We start from the raw sequence: 27,255 nt of genomic DNA, 5'->3' as shown, positions 1-27,255 counted from the left end.
TTGTATGATTCCATTTATATGAGTTGACCAGCATAGGCAAAGCTACAGAGATAGAAAGATTAATGATTGTCTTGGGCTGGGGAGGGGGCAGAAGAGTGGTTTGAGAAGTGATAACTTGGGGTACAGGGTTTCTTTTTAAGGTAATGAAAATGTTCTAAAATTGATTGTGGTGATGATTGCACAACTCTGTGAATATACTAAAAGTTGTTGAATTGTACAATTATAAATAGGTAAACTGTATGGTACGTGAATCACATCTCAATAAAGCTGTTATTAAGTAAAAACAACCCTATGTCCTGTGGACACCCAAAAGCTTTCCCTAAAATGGCTGTAAATTGTCTTGGGGATGGGAATTTTATTCTCAAGGCCTCCTTTGGTGTCAGCTCTTGATCCAATAATTCTGGCCTGGTTCCATAACACATTGACCCAGAAATGGAACTCAGCCTTTTGCTGAAGTTCTATCTTCCCAACCTGCCCTACCTCTTAGGAAGCATTCATGACTTCATCATAGGTGGGGCAGAGGAGACAGGAAGGGACGGCATTACAGAAGAGCAGGCAGCTTTCACAGGAGCATCAGGTATCCTGGTTTTTAGGATGCTCTTTGCCCATTTCTTAACTGGGGGACCTTTCCTCAGCCTTTGCACACTGCCCCCACTGTTCCTCAGGCCATCTCCCCAGCAACTCCCCTCCCTGCCTGGGGCAAACCAAATTCCTTCCTAGCATCTCTTAGGCAGAGCTGTTTAGAATCAGACACATCTTTTGTGGCCTTGAGATTGTCCTTTCTATGGCCCATGAGCTCACATTCCACCCAAGAAATTTATCAAGATATTTTTTAACAAAGATAAATATCTCCCTAAGAAGAATTCTGTTGTCACCTGTTAAGACACTAATGTAGCCTTTTTTTTTTCTCTCTTTTTTTTTTTTAGGTGGAGAGAATAGTTTAATGAACCTCATGTACCCCCCACAGCTCCAACAATTATCAGTGTTTTGCCAATCTTGTATTTACATGAGATAAATTCTTGGGAGAGGACGGTGGTACTTTTAAAATACAAATGCTCCTATCAGAACAAGACAGAGAATATAGGCTTAACCACCTTCTGTTTCCCATGTCGGAGAATCCAGGGAGAGGACTGGAGCGTAGGAGCCCCCCATAACCTGTGGGGGACTGAGGGTGGGCACGGAGCGACGGGTTAAGGTGTGCGGACCAAGACGATGGGGCGGGGCGTGTAGATCGGGCGCCCGGCGAGGGCGGTGCCAGGACCTGGCTCCGGGGCCAGGCTTCCCGCGGGGCTAAAGCGCCGTGTCGGGCTCGGGGTCCGGCGCCGCCCCCTCGCGGGAGTAGAATTCATCGATAATGTTCTGCGGGATGCGCTTCAGCATCTCCTTGGGGAAGATGCGCAACAGCTTCCACCCCAGGTCCAAAGACTCGAACACCGAGCGTTTCTCGTAGGGACCTAGGGACAGAGCAGGAGTGTTAAGGGTGTGTGCGCGTGTGGGTGTCGGACTAAGGGGGTTGCTGCCTGAACGCCCCCAACGCGCCTCACCCTGGTTGATGAAGTTCTTCTCAAATTTCTGCAGGAATTCCAGGTAGAGCAGGTCCTCGGAAGCGAGCGCCTCCTCCCCCACCACTGCCTTCATGGCTTGCACGTCCTTCCCGACGGCGTAGCAGGCATACTGGTGAAGGGGTGAGGGGGTCAGCGGTCACGGCAGGCTTACCGCAGGAGTCCCATGTGCCCCCATGTGACTGTGCGGGGACCCCAAAAGGGGAGGAATTTTTTTCTTCCAGGAGAAAAGTTCGTGGTCCAGCTAGGGCTCCAACCTCCAGCTTCTGAAACTAGCTTCCCCACCAGCCCTTGGGCTCTTTCCTTACCAGCTGGTTGGAGACATCTCCATGGTCCTTTCTCGTCATGCCCTCCCCAATGGCGGACTTCATCAGTCGCGACAGGGAAGGGAGGACGTTGATGGGGGGGTAGATCTGGGCGGGGCGAAGAAGGCGTGTCAGAAGGCAGGGTCCAAACTTTCCCTTCTTTCCCACCTCTACTTGTCTTCCCTCCCCCTGTGGTTCTCAGGAGACTGGTCCTTATTCATCCCACAGAGAGGTCGGCTGGTCACACCCCGCCCTCCTCTATCGCCCACAAATTCTAGGGCTTGGGTATACAGGTGTCTACATGTGCACACCTAGACAGGAGAGTGGAGGGGGGTGATGACATGACATTAGTTCATGAAAGTCTCGCTATTTCAAAACTTCTGATTATTTGGACAAAAGCCAGGTAGAAACTTAACAGTTCATAGTTGCAAAGAAAAGCTGCCAAACAAAGAGGAAAGAGTAAGGGGGTGGCCTAAGATGGGACAGACACATTTTCTAACCCTTTGGTACATTATTCACCACCTACTTGTGTCAGTTACCTATTGTTTTTGTTCACCAAAGCAAATTACTAGAAAGGAAAGAGAAGTGATGTTTATTTTGTATCTACCATCTGCTAGATGCTTTCTGTGGACCAACTTATTTTATTTTATTCTCCACAATGCAACTGTGTGATATATATTATCATTCCCATTTTATAGATGAGGAAACCTAGGATCAGAGAGATGAAATGATTTTCTCAAGGTCCCACATCCAGGTAGGCTGGATTCCACCCAGACTTGTCTTCTGTCTCAGAACCAAACAGTCTTCCTGAGGATTATCTCCTGTTAAGGGTTAGCCTTGTCTGGCCCCTCCTCATTCACAGGGAGATGAAGTACAGGGGGTGGTGGGACACTGGTTATTAGTCAGTGTCCTTGGAGATGGTGGAGAGAGCAGGAAGTGGGTAAGGAGGGGACAGTACCTGTCTGTTATGAAGCTGTCTGTCCACATAGATCTGTCCCTCTGTGATGAAGCCCGTCAGGTCTGGAATCGGGTGGGTGATGTCTGCAAGGAAAGGCACTGGTGTCAGTGTAGATCCTGGTCTCCACCCACTCAGGGCCATGTAGGTTCTATTCCCTCACTGGAGTGGGTGATCGGGGGAGGCAAGGAAGGGACAGTGTCTACCCTGATGGAGGAACAGAGCTACTGCACATCTATATAAAGAAGCATGGGTCCTTTAAGTGTCTGGGTAGGATGGGAGGGCAGGAGGGCTGCAGAGGGTAGTGGGCAGGGAGGCGGCTCACCGTCATTGGGCATGGTGAGGATGGGGATCTGAGTGATGGACCCGCCCCGGCCCTCCACGCGGCCTGCCCGCTCGTAGATGGTGGCCAGGTCTGTGTACATGTACCCGGGGAAGCCTCGGCGCCCGGGCACCTCCTCTCTGGCAGCTGAGACCTGCAATATTTGTGGGCCTTGGGGTAAGAAAGGGGGCAAGAGGCTGACACAAGGAAGGGGAGTGGGGGGCTCATTGACCATGAGGAAAGGGGTGGGGACAGGCCTGCGTGGGCCAGCTCTGGGCGCAGTGACTACAGCCCCCTCACCTCCCGCAAAGCCTCTGCGTAGGAACTCATGTCCGTCAGTATGACCAGCACGTGCTTCTCGCACTGGTAGGCAAGGAATTCAGCCGTGGTCAGTGCCAGGCGCGGGGTGATGATCCGCTCGATCCTGCAGGTACGGCCAATGTTTAGGGAGCCTGAAGGCCCAGGCCTGTGCTCCATTTAGCCCCAGTGCTGAGTGGGTGGTGAACTGGGAAGGTGGTACAGTGCACAGCAGCAGAGGACTGGGTAAGATGAGCCCCAGGCCCCAGCCCCCAGATCCAGGCCATGGTTCCTGGGAGTGGCCCTCAATCACGTCCTGCTATTCAAGGTAGGAATGAGCACAGAGGCTGGGACAGGCAGGGAGCCGGTGAGAGAGGGACAGGCAGGGCCAGGAGTGACTGATGAGGATGACAGTGTCCCTCGTCCCCCAGGGCACCCAAGCTTGGGTCAGCTGGAGCGCTCACACACTCGGTGTCCTCGGGGTTCTTTCCTTACTGTTCCCCTCACTATTCCTTGCTGGGCATGGGTCAGAGGCTGGCCTGCCCTGGCAGCGCCTTCCACTGGGGGCACTCCAGGCACTCTCAGTCCCCGGGCTCTGTGCCTGTGGCACTTTTCTCTGGTGACGTCATCTGGGCCCCCTGAACTCTGCTGCCTGCTTTGAGTTCCTTCTGAGTACCTTCAGTTCCCAGGACAGTTTATTAGACTTTTTTTTTTCATCACCTAACCTACAGATTTAAACTCACATTTTCTCAACTTTTAAAATAGCAGTTTTTCTAAGCGAATGCTTTAGGGAAATATCTCTTTAGTGGTGACCTTGTGGAAGTGAGTCTCGGAGGAGGAGCCCTGACTTGGGATGGTGGCTGGATGCAGGTTGTGGGCAGGGCGGAGGGGCGGCAGGTGGCAGGCAGGCTGTGGCCCAGCTCCCTGTCTCTCCGTGTGCTGTCCCTACCTCTTCCCCAGCCTCGGTGTCCCCATCTCCACAATGAGGGGTTGTTCTGCCAGCTCTGGCCCATGGCTGTAGTTCTGGGATGCCTGAGACCTGGTACTCTGGGTCTTGGAAGGGGACAGGGCCTGCTGCCTAAGGGCAGTATGGGTGCCAGGGGACGGCTCACGTGGGGTCGTTGGCCAAGTTCAGGAAGAGGCAGACATTGCCCATGGTACCGTTCTGCTCGAAGTCGGACTTGAAGAACCTGGCTGTCTCCATGTTCACCTGGACACACAGCAGGGAGGGCTGGAGGCGGGGCCCAGGCTCCTCCCATCTCTTCTCAGTAAAGCCTATTGACTGACCTGCTAACGGTCACTGGGGTGAACCTGGGGCTTGAGAGGGCAGGGGCTGGGTTTGCTGCCCAGTCCGGGATACGGTCTCATCAGATCCCCAGAGAGAGGTTCAGACTTCAGGCTCAGCTCTGCTCAGTGCCACCCCTGCCCTTCACCCTACCCGCTGCTTCCCTGCTAAACTCCCCGTCCCTGCCTTGGGCCCTCTAAGGGCCCCCGGGATCCCCTTTCTGAAGCTGTCTTGTCTCCCTAAATTCCCTCCTCCCCCAGCTGTCCTGGGCTCATCTCATAGCTGCCGTGGCCTCTGGGCTTCTGTGGGGCACACACTGCCCGCTCCTCCAGTCACGCTCTTGCCTCCCCCACCAGACAGCCTCCGACTTTGACGGCTTCTCAAGAAGAAGGATAATGCCTCCCCCATAAGACTGGGTGTGTCAGGGGCCAAGGCTGCCCGCCCATAGCTTCCAGAACTTGCCAATCGGCCCAGCCCCTCTTACCCCCATGGCTGCAAAGACGATGGCAAAGTTGTCATCGTGATAGTCCAGCACGGCCTTGGACTTCTTCACCAGCCCAGCCTGGCGGCAGATCTGGGCAGCGATCTGGGGATGGGAGGAAGGACATCAGAAGCAGAGCTCGAGCCAGCCCCCTGAGCACCACTGAGGAGCACGGACAGGGTAATTCCCAGCCCATCCTCCTGCCAAGGCCTTCGGTGGGAGGGACCCAAGGTCAGCAAGGTGGAAGGGCTGCCCCGGGTCCTACAGCCGCTCTCAGGAGAGGGCTGCCTTATTCTGTGGCACCTGAGGACCCAGGGTGCCTGTCATGAGGAGCAGGGTGGAAAAACAGTTCCAGAGAGCAACTGCCTACCACGGGTTAGGGACAACTGGCCCTTCAGAGTCCCCTCTGCCCCCCAGCCTGCTAGGGGTATCTCTGGGGTTTGCCCCAGGCCTGCAGCGTGTGGAGCTTCCAGTCGCCATGTCCAGATCCAGGATGAGCGTGTGTGTAGGGGGAAGGCAGGGACGCTTATGCCGTCTAATCCCTCTGAGCATTTCGAGGGTGAGCCGGGGCGCATCCGGGAGTAGAGGAGTGGGGGTGGTCGGGGGGGAGCATCTAGAAACCTTGTCACACCAGCTGCTCTGGGAAGAAATGGGCTGTCCACTCTGGGTAGAGGGGGTAGGGCAGGGAACCTGCACAGGGAGGCTTTAGACGGCCGTGGGGCTGGCCCGAGGTAGGGTTCGCTCAGTGCAGGCAAGTAAAGACCATTGCAAGGACCAGTGGTAGAGCCATGGGCTCAGCTGCCCAGGACATTCAACACTGAGGCTACCCGTGGGCTCTCTCGTGAGCCAGTGCGAGCCCCACTCACTCAGGATGGAGGCTTGGAGATCTGTCTGGGGGCCCTGAGTCCCTGAGCTGCCAGGAGACAGCTGCCGGTGACCCCAGCCTGCTCGGCACAGGAGGCCTCCCTTGCTGGCCCACCAGCCCCGGCCTCTGCTCCGTCCCTTCCCCTTGGTCGTGCCCACAGGCCCCTCGAAGTCCTCACCTCATTGTGGGGGAGCCCAGCTGCTGAGAAGATGGGGATCTTCTGGCCACGGGCAATGCTGTTCATGACGTCGATGGGCGAGATGCCCGTCTGAATCATCTCCTCCGGGTAGATGCGGTCGTGGGGGTTGATGGGCTGGCCTGGGAGACGGTGACCATGGACCCTGCTCAAGGGTCCAGGCCTTGCCCGCCCTCCCCCACCCCTGCCCCAGACTCCGGAGCAGCACTGTTTAACAGAATTTTCTTCCATGATGGAAATGTGCTCTAACTGCGCTGCCCAAAACGTAGCCCTGGCCACATGTGGCTATTGAGCATGCACAATGTGGGTTTTTTTTTTTTTAATTAATTTATTTTATTTTTGGCTGTGTTGGGTCTTCCTTGCTGCGAGAGGGCTTCTCCTTGCAGTGGCTTTTCTTGTCGCGGAGCACGGGCTCTAGGCGCGCGGGCTCAGTAGTTGTGGCTCGTGGGCTTAGTTGCTCCGCGGCATGTGGGATCTTCCCGGACCAGGGCTCGAACCCGTGTCCCCTGCATTGGCAGGCGGGTTCTTAACCACTGCGCCACCAGGGAAGCCCCGCAATGTGGTTTTGAAATGAACTTTTATTTCATTTGAATAAGTCTGTATTTAAATAGCCACAGTCCAGTGCTCCCTTGGACTGTGTCACCCAGGCACATTAGAAGTGGCAGGCAGTGGATGCCAGAAGGCAGGAGAGTGAGGGTCTTGGGCACCTGGGGAACTTTGCACAATGATGATAGCATTTTATAGGAATGGGACACGAAATGCAGCTGGCCCCAGACAGAGGGGCCTTTGCTGCTCTCATATCTCACCTGACCTGCCTGTTAGTATGACCAGTCCTGGGGGTGAGCCCTGGGCAATGGCCCTGGCCTTTATCTCGGGCAGAATTTCCAAGGGGCGAGGTAACAGAGGCAGTGACTGGGGTGGGGAAGGTAGTTGGGGGCTGGGTCCTGAGAGCTGTCCCGAGCCTCCGGTCACTTACCATTGATATCCAGGAAGTCCTCTGCCATGACCACTGGCCCCTTGTCAATGGGTTTGCCAGAGCCATTGAAAACCCGACCTGGGAGTGGGTGAGAGGGGTTGGGTGATGCTCTGGAACAGCCCTGGGTCTCTCATTGCTGCTCACCCTCCACACCACCAGTTCTCACCCAGCCCTCGCGTCCCAATTGCCCCATGTCCCCCTCCCCTCAGCCCTTGGTTACCCCCAGGGAGCTGGCTACAGTGACTGCCTCCTTGGGGGTCTTCCCTCCCCTCCTGGAAACCTTTACAGGCAAGGCCTTGGCCCAGGAAAATGACTCTAATGGGGGGTTTTAGGGCTGGAAAGCGGAGGGCCAGGTATGGCAGACCTTGGGAGAAAATTAGGGGATGTGCAGTTCGTTTCAGCTTGACCCCAAATAGATGGCTACCTCCTCTGCCTCTAATTTATTGAAGCTGCCTTCCTCATGTATTGAACACCTGCTGTATGTCAGGCCCTGAGCTGGGGTTGGGGGTCAAAGACAAGGCACAACCTCTGACCTTAAAGGGCTCCCAGGGGAGGCAGACTAGGTAAAGAGGCAATGACAGTGCGGTGTGCTAGGTAAGCATTTGGTCAGGGAAGCTGGGCTGGCCGGACAGAGGGACGCCCTCACCCTGCCCATCCCTACCCCTCACCCAGCATGTCCTCCGACACTGGAGTCCGTAGGATGTCCCCTGTGAATTCGCAGGTGGTCTTCTGGGCATCGATCCCAGAGGTCCCTTCAAACACCTACAGGGTAAGAGGTTAGTCAGTCTAATAAGCTGTTTGCTGGGGAGAACGGGGCCTCCCATTCTAGGCTCCCTTTGTGTCCAACTCCGGGCAAAGCTCTCTCAGGGGAAATAGAACATTTTCTGTCTTTGGAGTTTATAAGATAGTGTGGAAACTTTGTGGATTCATTCATTTATTCAACCAGCCAACATCTTATTGACACCACTTACCTGAACAATTGCCTTGGTCCCAGCCACCTCAAGCACTTGCCCGCTCCTCTGAGTCCCATTGGGGAGGGTGAAGTTGACGATCTCAGCATACTGGGCAAACTGGCAGGAGGGGAGAGCAGCCCAGAGTGTCAGTGAGACCAGAGGTGAAGTCCCTGTCTCCTCCCCAGACTTCCTTGACCCAGTCTCAAGCTCCTTTCTCCCATCTTGTGCCCAGATACTCTTGGAAATGAACTTCAGGGCCTGGTAAGTGGAAAGTTTGAATTCTGTTTGGGAGGCAGTATACCTGGGTGGGTAGGAGCACCGACTTTAGAGTTGGAAGACCAGGGTTAGAATTGAAGCTCTGACACTTAGAAGCTGTGTGACCTTGTGGAAGTTACTTAATGTCTCTGAGCCTTACTTTCCTCATCTTTAAAATGGGAATAATACTAACACCTGTTTCATAAGGCTGCTGTGGGGAGGAAATATATGGAAAGTCATTAGCTGGTGCCGGCATCTTACAACAGCTCAATAAAACATAGTAGCTATTATGGCTGTTTAGGTCTCCTGACAGCACCATTGTTTCTGCCCCTGTGGACTAATGGTGAACACACTGGCAAAGTTCTCTCCTCGGCTCCCAGGTGTCCCCATCTACCAGTGGCAATCTTTCCCTAGCCATGGGGTGGGATCAATTCACATGTAGTCCTCACAGGCTTCAGGAATAAAAAGAATCAGGCAATCACTTTGCTTTTGGCTAAGATCAAGTGAAGTATTCATTCTTATCAGTGTAGAAAGCATCAGGCCGACATGTGGAATATATAAAGAAATCTTACAACTCAACAATAAAAAGACAAATACCCTATTTTAAAAATGGCAAAGGATCTAAATAAACATTTCTCCAAAGAAGATATACACGTGCCCAATAAGCACATAGATGCTCAACTAATTAGTCCCTAAAGAAACGCAAAATCATACAATGAGACAGCACTTCACACTCATTAATATGGCTGTAATAAAAAAGACAGATAATAACAAGTGTTAAGGTTGTGGAGAAACTGGAACGTTCAGACACTGATGGTGTGAATGTAAAATTGTGTGGTCACTTTGGAAAATAGTCTGGTGGTTTCTCAAAAGGTTAAATATAGAGTTACAATATGACCCAGCAATTCCACTCCCAGGTGTATACCCAAGAGAAATGGAAACACATGTCCACATAAAAACTTGCATATGAAGGCTCATAGCAGCATTATTCATTATAGGCAAAAAGTGAAAATAACCCAAATGTCCACAAACTGACAAATGGATAAACAAAAGGTGGGATATCCAGGCAGTGGAATATGTCAGGTTTAAAAAGGGATGAAGGGGACTTCCCTGGTGGCACAGTGGTTAAGAATCTGCCTGCTAATGCAGGGGACACGGGTTTGAGCCCTGGTCCGGGAAGATCCCACATGCCGCAGAGCAACTAAGCCCGTGCACCACAACTACTGAGCCCGCGTGCTGCAGCTACTGAAGCCCGCACGCCTAGAGCCTATGCGCAGCAACAAGAGAAGCCACCGCAATGAGAAATGAGAAGCCCGCGCACCGCAAGGAAGAGTAGCCCCCACTTGCCATGACTAGAGAAAGCCTGCGTGCAACGCAGCCAAAAATAAAAAAAAAAAAAAAAAAAGGGATGAAGTACTGATCCATACTACAACATGGATGAACCTTGAAAACATCATGCTAAGTGAAAGAAGCCAGACACAACAGGCCACAGAGTATATAATTCCATTGATATGAACTGTCCAGACTGGTCAAATCCATAAAACAAAAAGATTAGTGGTTGCTGGGGACGGGAGGAGGGAGGATTGGGGGTGACAACTAACAGGTTCAGGGTTTCTTTCTGAGGTGATGAAAATGTTCTGGAATCAAGTAGTGGTGATGGTTGCACAACTCTGTGTATAGACTAAAACCCACTGAACCATACACTTGAAAAGAGTGAAGTTTATAGTATACACATTATAACTCAATTTTAAAAACCAATCAGGCTGTCCCTCCAGGACCACAGGCAGCAAGTGGGTAGGTGGATGTCTGCCCCAAGGGAATCCCCGAGCTCCGCTGTCTGTGTGTGCTTCAGGAACCAAGGTCTAGATGAGGCTATGAGCCAAGCCAAAGAAGCTGGGCTGGGAGAGCAGACGCTCCCAGCTGACACTGGTCCTCAGCTCTGGTCGGCACCAGGAGAGCTAAGTCCTCTACCTGCACCTTCTTCCCAGGGGAGGTCCTGGAGAGAATGCATAGCATCGCCCAGGCTCCCTCACCTTGCTACCCATCCACCTGGCTTCCTTGATTCATTTCAGGGGTAAGTCATAATCTTAATCCAATAAGAATAAATGGTAAAAAAGACTGCACCTCTCCCTGCAATGTTTCTAATATTCTGGGAAATTAAAGTACTCCTCTAAGTTACTCCTTGGACATTAGAGGAAATCAAAACTAAAATCACAGAAGAAATAGAAAATAATGAAAAGGATATCACTTCGAACACATCAAGCTGTACCATGTTTTCTGATCTTAATCAAAGTAAGTTAGAAATCAATAACAAAAGGATAGTTAGAAAAACTTCATACATTTGGAAATTTTGAAACGTTCTAAATATAGAAAAACTGGGACTTCCCTAGTGGTGCAGTGGTTAAGAATCCGCCTGCCAATGCAGGGGACATGGGTTCGAGCCCTGGTCTGGGAAGATCCCACATGCCGTGGAGCAACCAAGCCAGTGTGCCACAACTACTGAGCCTGCGCTCTAGAGCCCATGAGCCACAGCTAGTGAGCCTGCGCGCCTAGAGCCTGTGCTCCACAACAAGAGGAGCCACTGCAATGAGAAGCCCGCACACCTCAACGAATAGTAGCCCCCGCTCACCACAACAAAGACCCAATGCAGCCAAAAATAAAATAAATAAATTTATCAAAAAAAAAAAAGAAAGGCTGTGGAAATATTCCAGGTTATAGGAGGCTAAACAGACATGATGATTAAATGTGATACCAGGCCCTAGACTGGATCCTATACTGGAGGGAGAAAAATGCTATAAAAAACTTTATTAGGTCAGCTTATAAATTGGAATATAGATTGTAGATTAAAGTATCAGTGTAAATTTCTAAAGTTGATAACTACTGTGGTTGTGTAAGAGAATATACTTATTCTTCGGAAATACACACTAGAGTTTTGGGCATAACTTACCCTCAAAATATCTAAAAAAAAAAAATTAAGCACACACACACACATGCATATACACTCAGAGCAATGATAGAACAAATGGGTAGATGGATATTCCTTGTACTATTTTTATTTTTGCAACTTTTTATAAATTTGAAATTGTTTCAATAAAAAGTCAAATTAAAGTATGCCAGTGGAAAAAGAGACATGATTCCCTTTATTTGCAGATGATATTGTATGTCTAAAAAACCCTAAGAGGATCTAGCTAAAAACAAAAACAAACAAAAACAACCCCACCCAGGATTAATAAGAGAATTTGGCTGTATACAAGATAAATATATAAAAATCAAACAGATTATTTTCCATTATGTTATTATAACATATTGAGTATAGTTCCCTGTGTTATAGAGTAAATCTTTGTTGCTTATCTATTTTATTTAAGTAGCTTGTACCTGTTAATCCCACACTCCTAATTTATCTCATAATCTGAAAAAATATATATATAGGGCTTCCCTGGTGGCTCAGTGGTTAAGAATCCCCCCGCCAGTGCAGGGGACACTGGTTCGAGCCCTGGTCCAGGAAGATCCCACATGCCGCGGAGCAACTAAGCCCGTGCGCCACAACTACTGAGCCTGCACTCTAGAGCCCATGAGCCACAACTACTGAGCCCACGTGCCACAACTACTGAAGCCCGCGCGCCTAGAGCCCGTGCTCTGCAACAAGAGAAGCCACCACAATGAGAAGACCGTGCACCACCACAAAGAGTAGCCCCCGCTGCCGCAACTAGAGAAAGCCCGCGTGCAGCAACGAAGACCCAATGCAGCCAAAAATAAATAAATTTATTAAAAAAAAGCTTCTCATTAAAAAAAAAATATATATATATAGAAAACTGAATCACTTTGCTGTATACCTGAAACTAACATAATATTGTAAATCAACTATACTTCAATTAAGAAAAGAGTGTTCCCCCCAAAAGAATCACAGAATATTAAAACATATCATTAAACAAAATTTATGCAAAAAGTGAAAAAGAAACAATCTCTTTTTTTTTTCTATTCCAGCAAGAAACGGAAGAGGAAATGGAGAAAAATATTTCATCCACAATAGGGCCAAAACCCATAAAATATCTGGAAATAAATTTAACAAGAAAGGTACAAGAAAATAATAAAATCTTACTGAAGGACAGAAAACAAGCCCTGAACAAATGGAGAGCAATAGTGTTTTCCAAGACAGAATGACTTACTATCATAAAAATATAAATCCTTTTCAAAAGTATATAAATTAAATGCTTTCCCAATGGATTGTTTCTCCTGGAACTTGATAAAATGATCTTAAAATTCATGTAAATGTCTGAGAATATCCAAAAACAGTTATGGAAAAGATCAGGGGTGGAGGGCTTGTCTTGTCAGATATTAAAACGTGCTTTAAAGCTGCTGAGGTCAAGTGGTCAGTGTTGGCGTGAGGCAGATGAACGGAGATGTTGGAAGGCTAGAGTCCAGAAACAGATCCGATTCTAGGAGACTATTAGAGAACAAATGTGGCATATAAGTTCATAGGGAAAAAGAATTTATTGTACAAATGGTGCTAATACACTGGGTATCTATCCCTATCATAAACACAAACGCATTCCAGGCATATAAAAATTTAAATATAAAACTAAAACAAACAAAATACCAGAAGAGCTTTTCTTCTTTCCTTTTTTATGGAGTAATCCAGTTAAAAGCTGGATAAGAGAGACATCTTTAAGCAAGATAAGAAATCCAGAAGCCATAAACAAAGAAATAGCAATCTTTGATAATATAAATATTTGAAATTTCTGTATGGCATACCATAAACAAAGGTGAACAATAAACAAAGCAAAACGTACAACTCAATGTGTAGGAAACGGTCACAGAGGAGGAAGTGAGATCTCAACAGATAAAAAGATACTCAACTCCACTAGTCATCAGGGAAATGCAAATAAAAGCAAGATAGGACTAGTCTTAACCATTAGGCAAAATTACTGGAGAGCACATATTCAGTGCTGGCAAGGATGCTGGGAAGTGGGTCCTCTCATGCATGGCTGGTTGGAATATGAATTACCACAATCTTGCTGGGCAAGCAATTTTGCTCCAAATTGTCAATATCTATTAAAAAATACATATACACTTTGAACCAGCAATTTCATTTTGGGGGAATCTATCCTGTAGCAATAAGGGCACCAGTATAAAAGGGATGTATATTGCTATACTATTTGTAATAGCAAAACCTGGAAACATGCTGATTGTCTATCAAAAATGTAATACATCACGGTACATTCATACCACGGTTATGTCCAAACCATAGTCGCTATCAAAAAGAATGAGTAAAATGTGTATCTACTGACATGGAGGAAATACTCGATACATTTTAAGAGACTAACACCAACGTAAACATCTAACTTGCTTATATTTGCCCATAGACAGCAGGATATTTACATTGGTTATCACAAGAGGTTGGGAATAAAGAGGTTGGGGCAAATAGTTAACTTTGTGTCTTTTATCTCACTAGTTACAAAAAGCGTGTTTTGTGTGTGCGTGTAATTAAAATGTAAAAAAAAAAAAAATGGGGGGAATTCCCTGGCGGTCCAGGGGTTAAGACTCCGCGCTTTCTCTGCAGGGGGCCGGGGTTCCATGGCTGGCGGGGAACTAAGATCCGGCAAGCAGCGCAGTGCGGCCAAAAAGCAAAGGGGGGGGGAGGGTAGGGGAACATGTTCAAGTACAGTGATGTCGTTGTCACCATCATTACTATTATTATATCCCCTGCTGTCCACACACCAGTGACCTTCAGGGTCAGAGAAGAGGGGTGGATGGCTCAATTCCCCAAAGGGGTGTGAGCAGGCTGGGGTCCTCCCCCCATGGCTCCCTGAGACCGGAGGTTGAACCTGAGACAGGAGGATTCCCAGCTCTGACAGTCACTGAGAGAAGTTCTGGCTTGGGCCCCTCCTTGTCCTGTGAAGAGGATGCCAGGAAGGCGATCTTGTTCCCTCCCAAACCACCGTCAGGCCCCGCGGAATGGGGTCACTGGGGGAGAGGGCTCGCCCCAAGAGGAGTGCTGAGGTCCGCGGAGGGGCTGATGCCAGACAGCCTTTGGCTTCACAACCACGAGAGGGAGCCCAAGAGCAAGGACTGCGAGGCCCCGGGAAACAAGTAAAATACAAGTCCTGGCTCCAACCCCTCTTAGCTCTCTGTGGGCCTGTGTCTCTCTCTTTCTGAAATGGCCACAGGCCTCATTGTCGGGCGCAGATGGTGGGCTGCTAACCTCAGGAGGAAAAATGTTGGACAGAACACCGGCCTGAGCGGGCCGCAAAGCAATTAGGCAGTGGGCCCAATGAAAAACAAGCAGCAGGCTGATAAAAATCTATCCTTTGGGAACTTCTCTGGTGGTCCAGTGGGTAAGACTCCACGCTCTGGGAACTAGATCCCACATGCGTGCCGCAACTAAAGATCCCGCATGCCGCAACTAAGACCCGGCACAGTCAAAATAGATATATTTTTTAAATTCTCTATTACCTTAAAAGAAAAGCGATCGTTGGTATGTGGGTTTGTGTGGGTGATGGAGAGGGGAGAAGAGGTGGCACACTGTGTGTCCCTGAAAGATGAAACATCACAGAAAATGAACTTTAAACAGCAGAGAGGTTACAGCCAGATAGGAGGAAGAACTCTCAGAACCATGGCGGCCAAGCATGGAGGGTGTTGTCTGGAATCCTTTAGGAAGAGAAAGCCAGTTATTTGTTTGGGGGGAAGGGTGGGTTTAGCCACTTAGAGCAGTGTGTGCAGCGGGAAAATTCCAATGTGCAGCAGTGAGCTTTTATTTATACCCCGTTTCCCAGCCGCAGACCTGATTCTCTCAGCTCTCATTGTTGGTTACTAAGAGAATTGCAGGGAGTGTGGATGGTTCAGTGCAGCCCGCCTCCTCTGCTGGAGATTCAACCGAGTTCCCAACCAGCCAGGGGTCAGGCACAGGGGTGCTGTCGCATCCACGCAGGAGCCTGGGAAGTTCTTAGCAAGCCTGGCAGGACTTGGACAGGGCGTGCTGCCTCCAAGGCTTCTCCCCCTGACAACACCCAGGGCAGTTTGGGAACTCCTCTTTGGAAATTGTTTTTGGAGCTGATGCACACTTTTGAAAGCTTTTTCCCTGAAGAGTTTGGGAGCAGCCACAGACATTTGGAACCAAGTCTGGTGGGTAATGTGAATCTCAAACAAGGGCCGGTTTGAATCACAGAATATGGCAGGCGGAAGATCCTCTAGAACAGCGGTTCCGAGGGTGATCCGGCCCTCCCGGCAGCATTAGCCACCGTGAGCTTATCAGGAATGCACATTATTGGGCCTCAACCCAGGCTGCTACCTTAAGAGGTTTTCATACAATTTCAAGGCCCTGATTACCTGTCTAAGAACTTTGGATCTACGCAAAATTCTTCCCCCAAATATTTTTCCATTTGAGAAGGATGGAAGCAGAAAGCGTTATTGCCTGTGTAATTCAATTCGGGCAGAAGGTGGCGCTATAGAGACAGAAATTGTGGCATTTTTGCCCAAGCAACTCTAGAACAAGGAGTGTGGGACAGTGGAGAGGGGTGCATAAAGGTGCCTTCATCTCCTGCACTTATGAGACTGTCAACTTCTGATTCCTTTCCTTCCCTCTGCAAGCCCAGGATTTTCTGGGTGTCTCCCTCACCCAGTTACTCTGTTCTACACGAGTTACCGATGTGTCCAATAATCACAGAACCATAGCCTGGGAATCTATCTCCAGTTTCGTAGTCCAGCCCCACCTTACAGCTGGAAAATGGATGTCTGCATAGGTACTGACTCTCCATACAGAGTCCTATATAGACTGACAGGGAGTGTGGCAGAGGTGGGCAAAGGGGCAGGAGATTCACCAACTGTTTATTTAATCAGGCATATTAGCATTTCCGCATTCCAGGCAGGGCTCTCGCTAGCTGTTCTCAAGGAGGAATAATAACAACACATTTGGGCTTCCATTTTGGGCTTCCCCGGTGGCGCAGTGGTTGAGAATCTGCCTGCCAATGCAGGGCACACGGGTTCGAGCCCTGGTCTGGGAAGATCCCACATGCCGCGGAGCAACTGGGCCCGTGAGCCACAACTACTGAGCCTGCGCGTCTGGAGCCTGTGCTCCGCAACAAGAGAGGCCGCGATAGTGAGAGGCCGGCGCACCGCGATGAAGAGTGGCCCCCACTTGCCACAACTAGAGAAAGCCCTCGCACAGAAACGAAGACCCAACACAGCCAAAAAATATAAATAAATGAATTCCCTCCGAAATACCTGGTGGTTTCTGTTTAAAAAACAAAAAACAAACAAACAAAATATTTATCTGATTTGATACTCACAACAATCCTATTGTCATTTTTTTTTTTTTTTTTTTGCCTTGCTGCAGGGCATACGGGATCTTAGTTCCCCAACAGGGATCAAACCCATGCCCCCTGCAGTGGAAATGCAGAGTCTTAACCACTGGACCACCAAGGAAGTCCCCTATTGTCATTTAATGGATGACGAAACCGGGATTTATAATCCTAGACAGATGGTTCTCAGACTTCAGGGAGCATCAGATCACCTGGAGGGTTGTGAAAACAAACTTCTGGGCCCTCAGAGTTTCTGATTCTGTCAGCCTGGGGTAGAGCCCAAGAATCTGTATTTCCAACAAGCTCCCAGGTGGTGCTGATGCTGCTGATCTAGAATTGACAGGTAGTTAATAGAAAGGGTGGGATGGATCTGGGATTAAAGTTCAAGAAGTCTGAATCACACGGTCTGGTTCCAGTGCGCACGTGCAGACCAGCTCCACCACACTTCTTCCCAGGGCGTCCCTGACACTAATGGGCCCAACTGTGAGGTCTCCATGAGCTTGGAATCTGTTTTCCAGAAATGAGTGGGTCTGATCTCTTTAATATAGTTGGCTCAGATTTTGACAGGCCCATACTTATTCATGCTCTTATTCATTCGTTCATTCATTTACTCACCCTTCCTTTGAACAAACTGAGCCCCCATGATGAGCTAGGTGTTGAGTAAAAGTGCAACGTGGGGCTCTGGGAGCTTGGGATTTATAGACACCATCCAAGTCCAATAGGAGGGCACATTGTGGTGGGCGGGGAGGGGCAGGGAGAAGACATGCGGCCAGGTGGTGACCAAAGGCCTCGATGGATGCTGCCAGCAAGACAGTACACAAAGCCGAGAGCAGGGTCAGGCTCACTGCTTCCAGGAGAAGGTGAGTCAGAAGAAGGGACCGGGTGCGTGGGGGGGAGGTAGTGGAGAAGGCAGAGTATGCGCAAAGGCCCAGAGACATCAAATGGCAGCTTCACACAGAGACAGTGTGGGTTTCTAAGTGCGGAAGGGAGAGTGATGAGATGTGGAGAGGTATGCAGGACCGTTATAGGACAGAGGGCCTGTAAGGTGAAGCCATGGCGAGACCTAGTGAGTTTGGAGCAGCAGAGGGAAGGGGTCAGGGCTGCATGGCTGCAGGGTAGAGGATGGGAGGGCCCCAGGCTGGGGCCCCAGAGGCCATGGCCATGATAAGGGTGTGGTGGGTGGGAGATTGCCGACAGAACATGGGCCAGGAAGGGAGGAATCAATGTGGCACCCAGATTTCCAGTTTGGGGTTGGGTGGCGTGGGGTGGGAGACAGGGGCGGAACTGGTTGCGGGGGAAGCAGAGCGATCGGGTAGCTTTGCAGAACTCTTTACGCCGCGAGAATCCCCAACCCCGGGGCTCAGAATACTGCCAGTGTCTGCCATGGTCCTACGGTTCCCCGAGGACACCAAGTCGCCCGCACCCCACCTCCTCCGTGAGGCCCGCCTCACTTCCCGCTCAAGCTGCCGGCTCCCAGGCTGAGACAGTCCAAAGACCTTTGAAAACCTCAAGCTCTGGAGAGTCAGCTGGTATCCATCTGCCTGCCACCTCCTCCTCTTCCTTTTAAAAGAAGACCCGTGAAAGGCAGGTGGGAGAGTCCTGCCTTCCGGGGAAGTTAGACACAGCCATTCTACCGATGAAGAAAGAGGCACAATAGCTGCAGTGCCCCTGTTCATTGCTGGTAGGAGCAGGTCTCTTAAGGCCCACAGCAGGGCCCACAGAAAAGGCGGGAAAAGAAAACCTCGGGTGGCCAGGGAGGGAGAATGTGGAGGTGGGTGTCTGGGGGTCAGGAAGAAGGGGGTGAGAGCATGGGGGCCACCTAGGGGCAGGGCAATTTAGAAGAGATCAGTACAGGGGCCAGGAGCGCTGGGATTTGGCCGTGGTGCCTGGGAAGAGACAGAAGTCTTACCTTGACCTGGTCCAGCACCACCAGGGGCCCATTGACGCTGCACACGGTCCTGTAGGCTGGGGGAGGGGTGGGTGTGGGTGAGGGTCTCACACCGACACCCGGACAGACAGAGAGACAGACACACACACACACACACACAAGCATCCTCCACCTTCCCTCCCTCTAAGCACCACCCCCTCCTCTCTCTGGAGCCTGGGCCGTCAGGGTCATTAGCTGTGACAGGGCCAGCCACCATTGCTGTAAGGGTCATGCCCCTGCCGGCAGGGCCCCCGCTGCCTCGGACACCTGCAGGAGGCTGGAGGAGGGCCAGGGCAAGGGCAGAGGCCCCTCGAGTCCTCCCCCCTGACCCCCCCAGCCATCAGAGGCCTTTCTCATCTCTGAGGCTACTTCCCGTCTGGCCTCGGCCCCCACTTACCCACTACTCCCTCCTCTCTGACCCACAGCATTTTCCAAAAGCTAGAGATGTGATGAGAGCTGCCCTCCCTGCCCCTCAGCAGGACCACACTTCTCTCCATCACCCCACACTGACTGGGCACTCTGTGTGTGTGTGTGTGTGTGTGTGTGTGTGTGTGTGTTGGGGGTGCAGACATCAGTGAGAAAAGTCAGCCAGGGCCCTGCTCTGCCACGAGGCCGGCCTCACTGGGCGCCTGTGGGAGTGGGGAGAGAGCAGAGCCACAAAGAAGGAGGATGAAGCAGATTGCCCCTGTCCTGATGGCTGGAGAGAGCCACAGATGGGGATGTGAGCTCGGCTTACAGGGAGGGATTGGGTTAGACATCAGGAAATACTTCCCAGCTCCAGTGCCGGGGACCCCAGTAGGAGAAGCACAGACTGGCAGACAGGAAGCTTACTTTGGTTCTGTGAGGCGCTAGCTGAGGGACCCTGGGTCCTTCCATCAGCCATGACCCCGGGACATGGTAGCCCTTCCCCAGGGTCCTTTTGAAGTGCCAAAGGGACAACTGGGGTGAAGGAATCTGGCAGGGCAGGATGGTCAGGGGTGTCTGTGAGGTCGCTGGGTCACTCCCAGGCTGGAAGGGCCTCCGACAGGAGAGCGGTCCAGCCCTCCTCTCAACAGGCCAGGAGAATGGGGCTCAGAGGGGTGGAAAGCCCGCCCAGGGACACAGACCCTTGTGGCAGAGCAGGGGCGGGGCCCCCCTCGTGCTTCCTATCAGACCACATGGGCTCCCACCCGCCCTCATGGTTTCAGCAGGCCTGCCGCCCAGCTGCCCCCGCCAGGTGAAGCTAAGCGGGGCTCAGTGGTCAACCCCTTATTTTTGTCAGATCGAAGTTCCTTTCCTGGGGACTTAGTCTAGGAAGACCGACTGGGCAAGGTGATCCTTGCACAGATGTTTTCTATGTTCTCCGGAGCTTAAGGACTATTAGGAAAACTCAAGAAAGCTAAGTTCTTCTCGGACTTGGGCCCAGAGCTGGGGCACTCCCCCCGCCTTCCTGCCCTCATACTACCAGCCCCCACGTGCACCTGAGCCACTCTCTTGTCCTTTTCCCACGGAGGTGGTGTCCCACCTTCCATCTAAGCCAGCCCCTCCCCGGCACTGGGAACCAGGCCCTAGAGAAGGCTGAGCACTGGGGTGACGGGCCAGTGCTCCTTCTCTCTGTGGCCTTCTCATCAAGCAAGTTCTGGTATTTTCCATCTTAAAATCATGCCCTCCACCCCAATCCTTGTCCAGAGAGGATCACAGCCCGGCTTCACTGCCCTCTCCCTCCACCTGCCACCCACACCTCACCTTCCAGTCTGGCTTTGCCCCTGGAAGGGACCAGGGCCTGGATGCACTCTCTCCTGCAGGTCCCTGGAGGCCCTGCCCTGCCCCTCCCCCCCCACCTCTCTGGCTACTCCTCAGCCTATTTTCATACCTTTGGATGCTGAGACCTCAAGGCTGGGACCTGGCTCTTGACATCTCATTCCTGCCCTCCAAGCTCTGTTTCCCTCCTCCCTCCTCCCGTCCTATCTTCAAGCCTGCCTCTCAGATGCCTTCACAATACTGGGCTAGGCAAATAAAGGAGGCAAATAAAACATGGAGCCTACAATTTAAAAGGGGATAAAGATGAAATAATTGCCAACTGCTCTGAAGGGAAAGAGTAGGGTGGGCGGGAATGGGCTTGATCACCAGGCTTGGAGCTCATGGAGGAGGCGCCTTGCAAGAAGGGCCATCTGAGCTGAGGCTCCAAGGTCAAGTGGAGTCATCCAGGCAGCCCCCAGACAGCTGGACAAAGGGCACATCTGGCAGAGATAAGGAGGCCCAGGGGCCCAGAGAAAGAACTTGGGGCCTTTGGGGAACAGAAAGAAGGGCAGCGTGTCTGGCGTGCACAGGCTCACTTCCCTTGTGCAAGAGGACACATCAGTTCCAAGACACGTGAGGGCGGGAGTGTCTGTAGTGTTCACTGCTGGATTCCACCTCTTAGAAGAGTGTGGGCCTATGATAGACTGTAAATATTTGTTGGATGAATTATGGAAGGCGTCACCTTGCCCCACCAGCCCATTCCCGTATTTCCCACATCAGGACCTATGTGTTCCCCCTACATATACACACACACCTTCCCATCCCCAAACCAAATGAGGATCCTGTCACCTACTCTGGCTCCTGCCACCCCTGTGAAGGTAGAATGGAAGGGATGAGAAAGCGAATACACAGTCTAAAGGGGTTGTAGGCACAGGAAGACCCCAGCCTCCGGAGGGTGAGGGCAGAGGCCAGGGCATCAACCTGTCCACCAAGAAAATCACCAAACAGCCCTTCCCGCCCAGGGGGCATTTTGATCAAACCCTCTGGGTTACTAGGACTGTGTGAAGTAGAGAGGAGCCAGGGAGCCCAGCAGAGGGAGGGTGGAGGGTTGTGAGAACAGGGGAAGGAGCACGGGGCAGAGAGACCTGCGTTTTCAATAGCCCTGGGGAAGAGCTGGCATCTTCCCGGCCCTGTGGAGAAAATACCAAGACCAGCCAGAAGAAAGACGCAGAGTGGGTGGGCCGGGTAAGGAAATGGGGGTGCTGGAGGGGAAGGGCTCTTCACAGCTGGCTCCCCCCATTTCACAGCTTCTGCCAAGTGAAATGCATTAACCTTGACACCCAACAACTCTACCTGCCAAGGGGAGGAGCGGTGAAGGTCACGGGCACAAAGAGGGGAGCGATCTGGATGGGGGGGGCCCTCCAGCTCCCAAGGAGGGGCTGGTCTGCGGGGAGCCCAGGCAAAGTGCTTGCCTGCAGCAGAGCTGGGTGCTCGGCACTTCTCAGTTCTACGCAGCATGAGGTCTCTAAGTCCCCATCTCATCACACCAGCCTCATCCGTAAGCTGCCTTCCCAGGATTCCCGCGGACACGGTTTTTGGCTCTAGTTGCTGGGTGAATACATCGCTCCATAGCTTGGACCTTTCATCGCAGATAATCCACTTACGTGGCCATTTCGGTTCAGTCTCTGGCTATTGCCTTCCTTTGTCCGAGGCCTCGCCCTTGACTAACTACGGCAGCTCACTGGGTCCTTTCCCCTCTGAAGTCCCACAGCTGGCACCCAAGTGGGTGCCCTGCTCTCCAGCTTGTCCGTTACTGGAGACAGATTGTGTCTCTCCCTTCAGACCAGGGTGTCTCCTCTGTAGGACTAGACAATATCTTTTCTTAGAGGCTGTCTGCTTTGGACACAGCCAAGGTGGTGGCTGAGCAACAAAGGTGTCCTTGACTGGAAGCCAGGTCTTTTGTCTGCACCCACCCCCAACTCTGATGGTGTTCATCGCATGGAGTGGCAAACTGAGGCCCAGGAAGTCAGCGGATTTCTCCTAGGGCCCACCACAAGTCAGGACAGTAGACTGTGGCACTCGAGGCTATGGCCCTACCCCAGCCCGGGGCACGTCCCTGACCCTGGAGGTGGTGCTGGAGGCAAGGGCTGGACGAGAAGACCCCTGAGGGGCACGGACACGTTGCAGACACTCCCTCCAGCTGCTCTGCCCACCCCCTCTCCATTGTCCTAGCTGACACTTTGGGTTGCTCTTCGGGCTGCGGGCCCCTCCTGCTCCCACCTCCCCACCGCCTTCCCCAGCAAAAGCTCAGCGGGGCTCCGCTAATTAGGGCCGGCCCAGCCACACCTGCAGCGTCCTGGGAGCTGGCTGAGGCGGGCGTCCATGCGTGAGGCCGGGGGGTGGGCAGACCCAGGGCAGCAGGCCCCGCACCTCCTCCCAGATCCCCGCTGGAGGGATTAGGGGAGGGAGGGCAGGGGCGGAGGGTTCTTAGAATCGGCCCGAGACCCTGACGGTGGAACTCTCTCCGTGTAACCTCCCTTGCCTTTCGGTTGAGGAAACCAAGGCAGCCAAAGGTTTGGCACTCAGGGCCCCGGGCCATCGGACCGGGCTCCAGCCCTCCAGCCAGACTGCCAGCCCGTCCGTCCTAACCTCTGCTCCTGTGGGGCGGCCCGACCCCTCACCCCACCCCTTCTGCCCCACAGAACCAGATAGAGCTCCTGCTGCCTCCTCTCCGTGGAGAACAACTCCAGCTCTGAGGAAGGCAAAGGGGTCCCTTCCTTCCCAGGGTGGATACTGCTGGGGTCCCTCCCCATCCTGATTCTACCCAGCCCCCCTTCTGCCTTATTCCCTCCTTCAGCCACTGCAGAGAAATCACCTTTAATGCCTCAGGCCTGTTTAGTCCACCTCCTCCTCCAGGAAGTCTTCCCCTGGACTCATGCCCATGGCCAAGCGAGCTCTGGGGCTGGGAGTCAGCTGCCCCGTCCCCTGGCCCTCTGGTCCCCCAGCTCTCCTCCTAGACTCCTTCTGCCTCTACACAAAGTTCTCCTGCCTGGAAGTACTTAGAGTCCCCTGGTGGGGGAGGAGGGCAGAGAGGGCCACAGGAGTCCACCTGCCCAGGCCCCTGAGGAGGAAGGGGGTGTTGGAGAAAGCTGCAGGTGCAGAAACACGCTGAGGAATCCAGCCTCCCTCGGGCGGGGGGTGCCGGCCGGCCCCGGCCCCTGGGTGGACCTGTGAGGACACTGGGGTGCAGCGAAAGTACAGGAGTGGCCTCTGTCTTCACAATAACATCTTTAACGCGGGCACTGGGCGAGGGGCTCACCTCGCGCTGACCCGTGACTCTGGGTGGGCTGTTGGGTGTGAACACAGTTGCCTGGCTGGGGGCCGCATGGTGCCAACGGGGGGACACTGCTGTTGCTGCTTCCAGCCGGGGTCAAACCTCCTGGGCGTTGGCCCCAGTGCCAGGGCTTGTGGACTATAAATAAGAGGCCGGCTGGGAGGGGATCCCGGGTAAGGTTGCACCCTGGGAGGGCACATTCCAGGGAGGAGGAAAGCCGAGCCTAGGTCCAGACCTCAGACCCCACCCCCGACTCAGCACCCAGGAGGCTCTCCCTTTCTGGGGGAGGGGAAGATGGGGGAGGAGCCTGCGGGGGTGGCCGTCACCGGGCCTGGACAAAGGTCAGCCGACTCTACTCAGGTCTCCGGGCCAGGGATCTGGACCCCGGGGGGGCACGGTCACTGCATATTTCTGGGCCTTGGTGACCCCGGCTTTGCAGTCGGGGAGGATCTGGACCTTCGTCCTCCACGGGCCCGCGGAGCATTCTTGATAAATTTGACCCCACTCGCTCTCAGTTTCTCCTTAGCTGGAGTGTTCCACACCCCTTGGTGCCTGCCTCGGGCCTCAGGTGGTGGCCTGCCCAGCCGGGGCGCTGCTCCCCTGAGCCCTGGACCTGGCCGTTCTGCTCCCTCTCTGCTCTCCGTGGTGTGGGCCCCGCCGCACACCCAGCTCTCAGCTGCCTCTCCGGACACTCCCCCTGCCCCGGTGGGGCTGGCTGGCTGCAGAGGGAGGGGCGGCCGTGCTAGGCCAGCTTCTCCCCATACACACCCCCTTAGGAGCCTCTGGCTCTGCTTAGCTGGTGCCGGCCAGGCCGGTTTACTCCAGTGAACGGGGCTGTCTGAGAATTCAAGAATTCGCCACACAAGGGAATGTGACCTTGGACAAGGAAAGATGGCCGGAGCAGGGGTGCTTGGTCCTGGGGACTTTGGTCCTGGGGACTTCCCGGGTTTTCTGCCCCAGACACCCGGACTCGGCCCACCCCTGCAGAATGGGCACTCGAGCCACACCCACAGACGCCCCCGATGCCCCCTTGGAAGCCCACAAGGGTTCACTCCAGCGCCCGCGGTCCCCACACCCCTACCCCTGGATGTCAGGCACGCGCCCTTCTCTTAGCTGCTCACACGGACATGTGACATCATCTGACCACACACTCATCCATGTTCTCCCCGTGAGCATGCATGCTTGCACACACACCCCCCACCCTGAGTGTACAAGCATGCACACACAGTCTCACACATTTCCTTTCTGATCACACACACGCTCAAGCTGTCACATACATATTCACACACATATGTCATCACCCAAGTGAAGGTGGGAGCACACGCCCACCCAGGCACACGCCTTCCCCTGGTTCCACACCCAGGCACCCTCCCCCAGAATGCACACATGACATGACACACACGGTGTCACGTGTTCCCCATCCTGAGAATGCACACGCACTCTGCGTTGCCACATACATCCCCCAGGGACACTTGATTATACAACTCCTCACACTGAGTATTCTGGTGTACACATGCACACACCCCAAACACACATATTCACACAAGAGTGCACACACACACACACTCTTGGGGGCAGTTGGGAGCTCTCTGTGGCCTTGGGGTCTCAGTGCAAGATCACTGTCGACAGGAAGGTTCCTGCAGCTACTCCCCTGCCCTTTCTTCTGGGGTACCCTGGGCTGGGGACCCCCATCCCCCCACCCGCATCACTCCGCAGGACCGAAAGCCCCTTAGGTCTCCCCAGGTCTCGGGTCCTCTGCTTTCCCTGAGGCTAAGAAGGAGGACCTGGAGACCCAGCAGCCCACCCGACCTCACCCACTGGGGGTCATACTCACTGACGCGGGGGTGGGTGATGTAGTTTCGGGTGACCGCCTGCATGTGCTCTCGGGTGGCACCCAGGTTGGAGCCACTGCTGGGGACCCCCCCGGGGCTACTGTCTACCTTTGCAGCCATGGTGAGATGGAGGGCTGGGAGCTGAGTGCTTGAGCCTCCAATACTTCTGGCCCAGCTGGAGCTGGAGAGAGCCGGCCAGCCTCCCCATGCGGCCACCCCTCCCTTCCACCCTCCTCTCCTCCCCCGGGGTTGACTGTAAACACGGAAACCTGGCGCTTTGGCTCTGAGCTCTTCCAGATCTGGGAGGTTCCCCAGGCCACCTGGGAGTGGGAGGCTGGGGGAGGGGCAGAGGGGTAGGACAGGCTTCTCCCACCTCTGTCTGTTCCTCCATTCCCACCCCACCCCTGCAGCCCTTCCCCTGAAACCTCAGGTACTCCGACAGCCCCATGTCCCTCACATCTCCTCCCAGGCTCCCTCCCACACTCCGCTTCCAGCAGGCTGCCATCTCCTCATGTCTTCTCACTGTCCTCCCAACCTGCCCTCACCCTGCCCTCCTTGCCCTGACCACATCTGGTACCTCTTCCCCCACAAAATTCCATCATCATCTTTTTTCGCACATCTATAGAGATCATTCTTGGGCCAGCTTCAGTGCCACCACCTACAGGAAGCCTTCCCTGGATCCTCCAGCACCCTGGATTCACCATACATCTGATCTCTTTCCTATGTCCTGCCTTTTGGGGAGTTCTCTCATTGCCACCACTTGGCTGTGAGCCCCCATGAGCTCAGCCTGTGTTGTTCCATCAGACTTGGGTCTCCTTAAGCCTTTCTGTCTCATAATATTGAGGGCTCCCTGAGAACCAGGGCACGTTTCTCTCCATCTGATCGCAGGACCCTGTCTCACCTTATACTTCACCTCCAGGGTCCCAGACAGCAGGTCTGCCCTGACATTTTCAACCCAAGGTAGAAAGTACAAATGGAGGATCCCTCTTCATGTCTGGTGGCTAAAGAAGTTGTCCCCTGGGCCGTGGAGCATGCACAGGTCTGTTGGGCAAGGCATCGTGGGCACCGGTGTTTGGCTGCTCCGGTGACCTGCGTGTCTCCTGGCAGACTCAGGATCTCCCAGCATCTCTAAGGACCTCCCCAAACTACACTGCCCCACCGAGGGAAAGGGGAAGCACAGCTGTCTGGGGCTCCCTGTCTCCCAGCACCCCCCTCTGGGTGACTCAGGGCAGCCAGCTTGAAACCAAATACGCTTCCCAGAGCAGACTGGAGCTGATGGTGCTTGCCTTTTCTTCCTTCAGAGTCAAAATCTCACCCTGCATCCTCCGACCTGAGAACCCATTTCAGGGTTCTCCCTCTCCCACTTCAGGTTCAACCCCCTCACGATTCCTAGTCTTTCAAAGAACTCTCTTGGGCTGGGGTGGGGGATGGGTGTGACTTTGAAGGGCAGCACGGGGGAGATCTTTGTGGTGATCAACAGTTCTGTATCTTGTTTGTGGTGGTGGTTCCACGAATCTTACACAGGTGATAAAGTGACATGGAACTACACACACACACACACAGCACCAATGCCAATTTCCCAGTTTTGATACTATACTGTAGTTATGGAAGATGCAACCATTGGGGGGAACTGGGTGAAGGATACTCAGATTTCTCTGGACTATCTTTGCAACTCCCTATAAGTCTACAGTTAT

General features: G+C 53.0%; 1 protein-coding gene across 1 annotated transcript; it reads right to left on the bottom strand.

The window, feature by feature from the left end:
• ATP6V1B1 (ATPase H+ transporting V1 subunit B1) lies at nucleotides 1-25,764 on the bottom strand. Its single transcript, XM_061210722.1, has 14 exons — nucleotides 25,564-25,764; nucleotides 18,659-18,714; nucleotides 8,216-8,314; nucleotides 7,913-8,006; nucleotides 7,245-7,322; nucleotides 6,251-6,390; nucleotides 5,211-5,312; nucleotides 4,554-4,651; nucleotides 3,445-3,568; nucleotides 3,148-3,298; nucleotides 2,826-2,908; nucleotides 1,871-1,975; nucleotides 1,545-1,674; nucleotides 1-1,454 (listed from the first exon to the last, which is right to left on the bottom strand). Exons 1-14 carry the CDS (start codon nucleotides 25,679-25,681, stop codon nucleotides 1,291-1,293), a joined length of 1,542 nt encoding a protein of 513 aa, XP_061066705.1. The 5' UTR covers nucleotides 25,682-25,764; the 3' UTR covers nucleotides 1-1,290.
• Nucleotides 25,765-27,255: the final 1,491 nt, after the last annotated feature.

Source organism: Eubalaena glacialis, chromosome 14, assembly GCF_028564815.1.
Source record: "Eubalaena glacialis isolate mEubGla1 chromosome 14, mEubGla1.1.hap2.+ XY, whole genome shotgun sequence".
In the NCBI taxonomy this organism is placed as follows: domain Eukaryota; kingdom Metazoa; phylum Chordata; class Mammalia; order Artiodactyla; family Balaenidae; genus Eubalaena; species Eubalaena glacialis.
The sequence above is the reverse complement of the archived record's forward strand: the minus strand, read 5'-3'. Positions and strand labels throughout refer to the sequence as shown.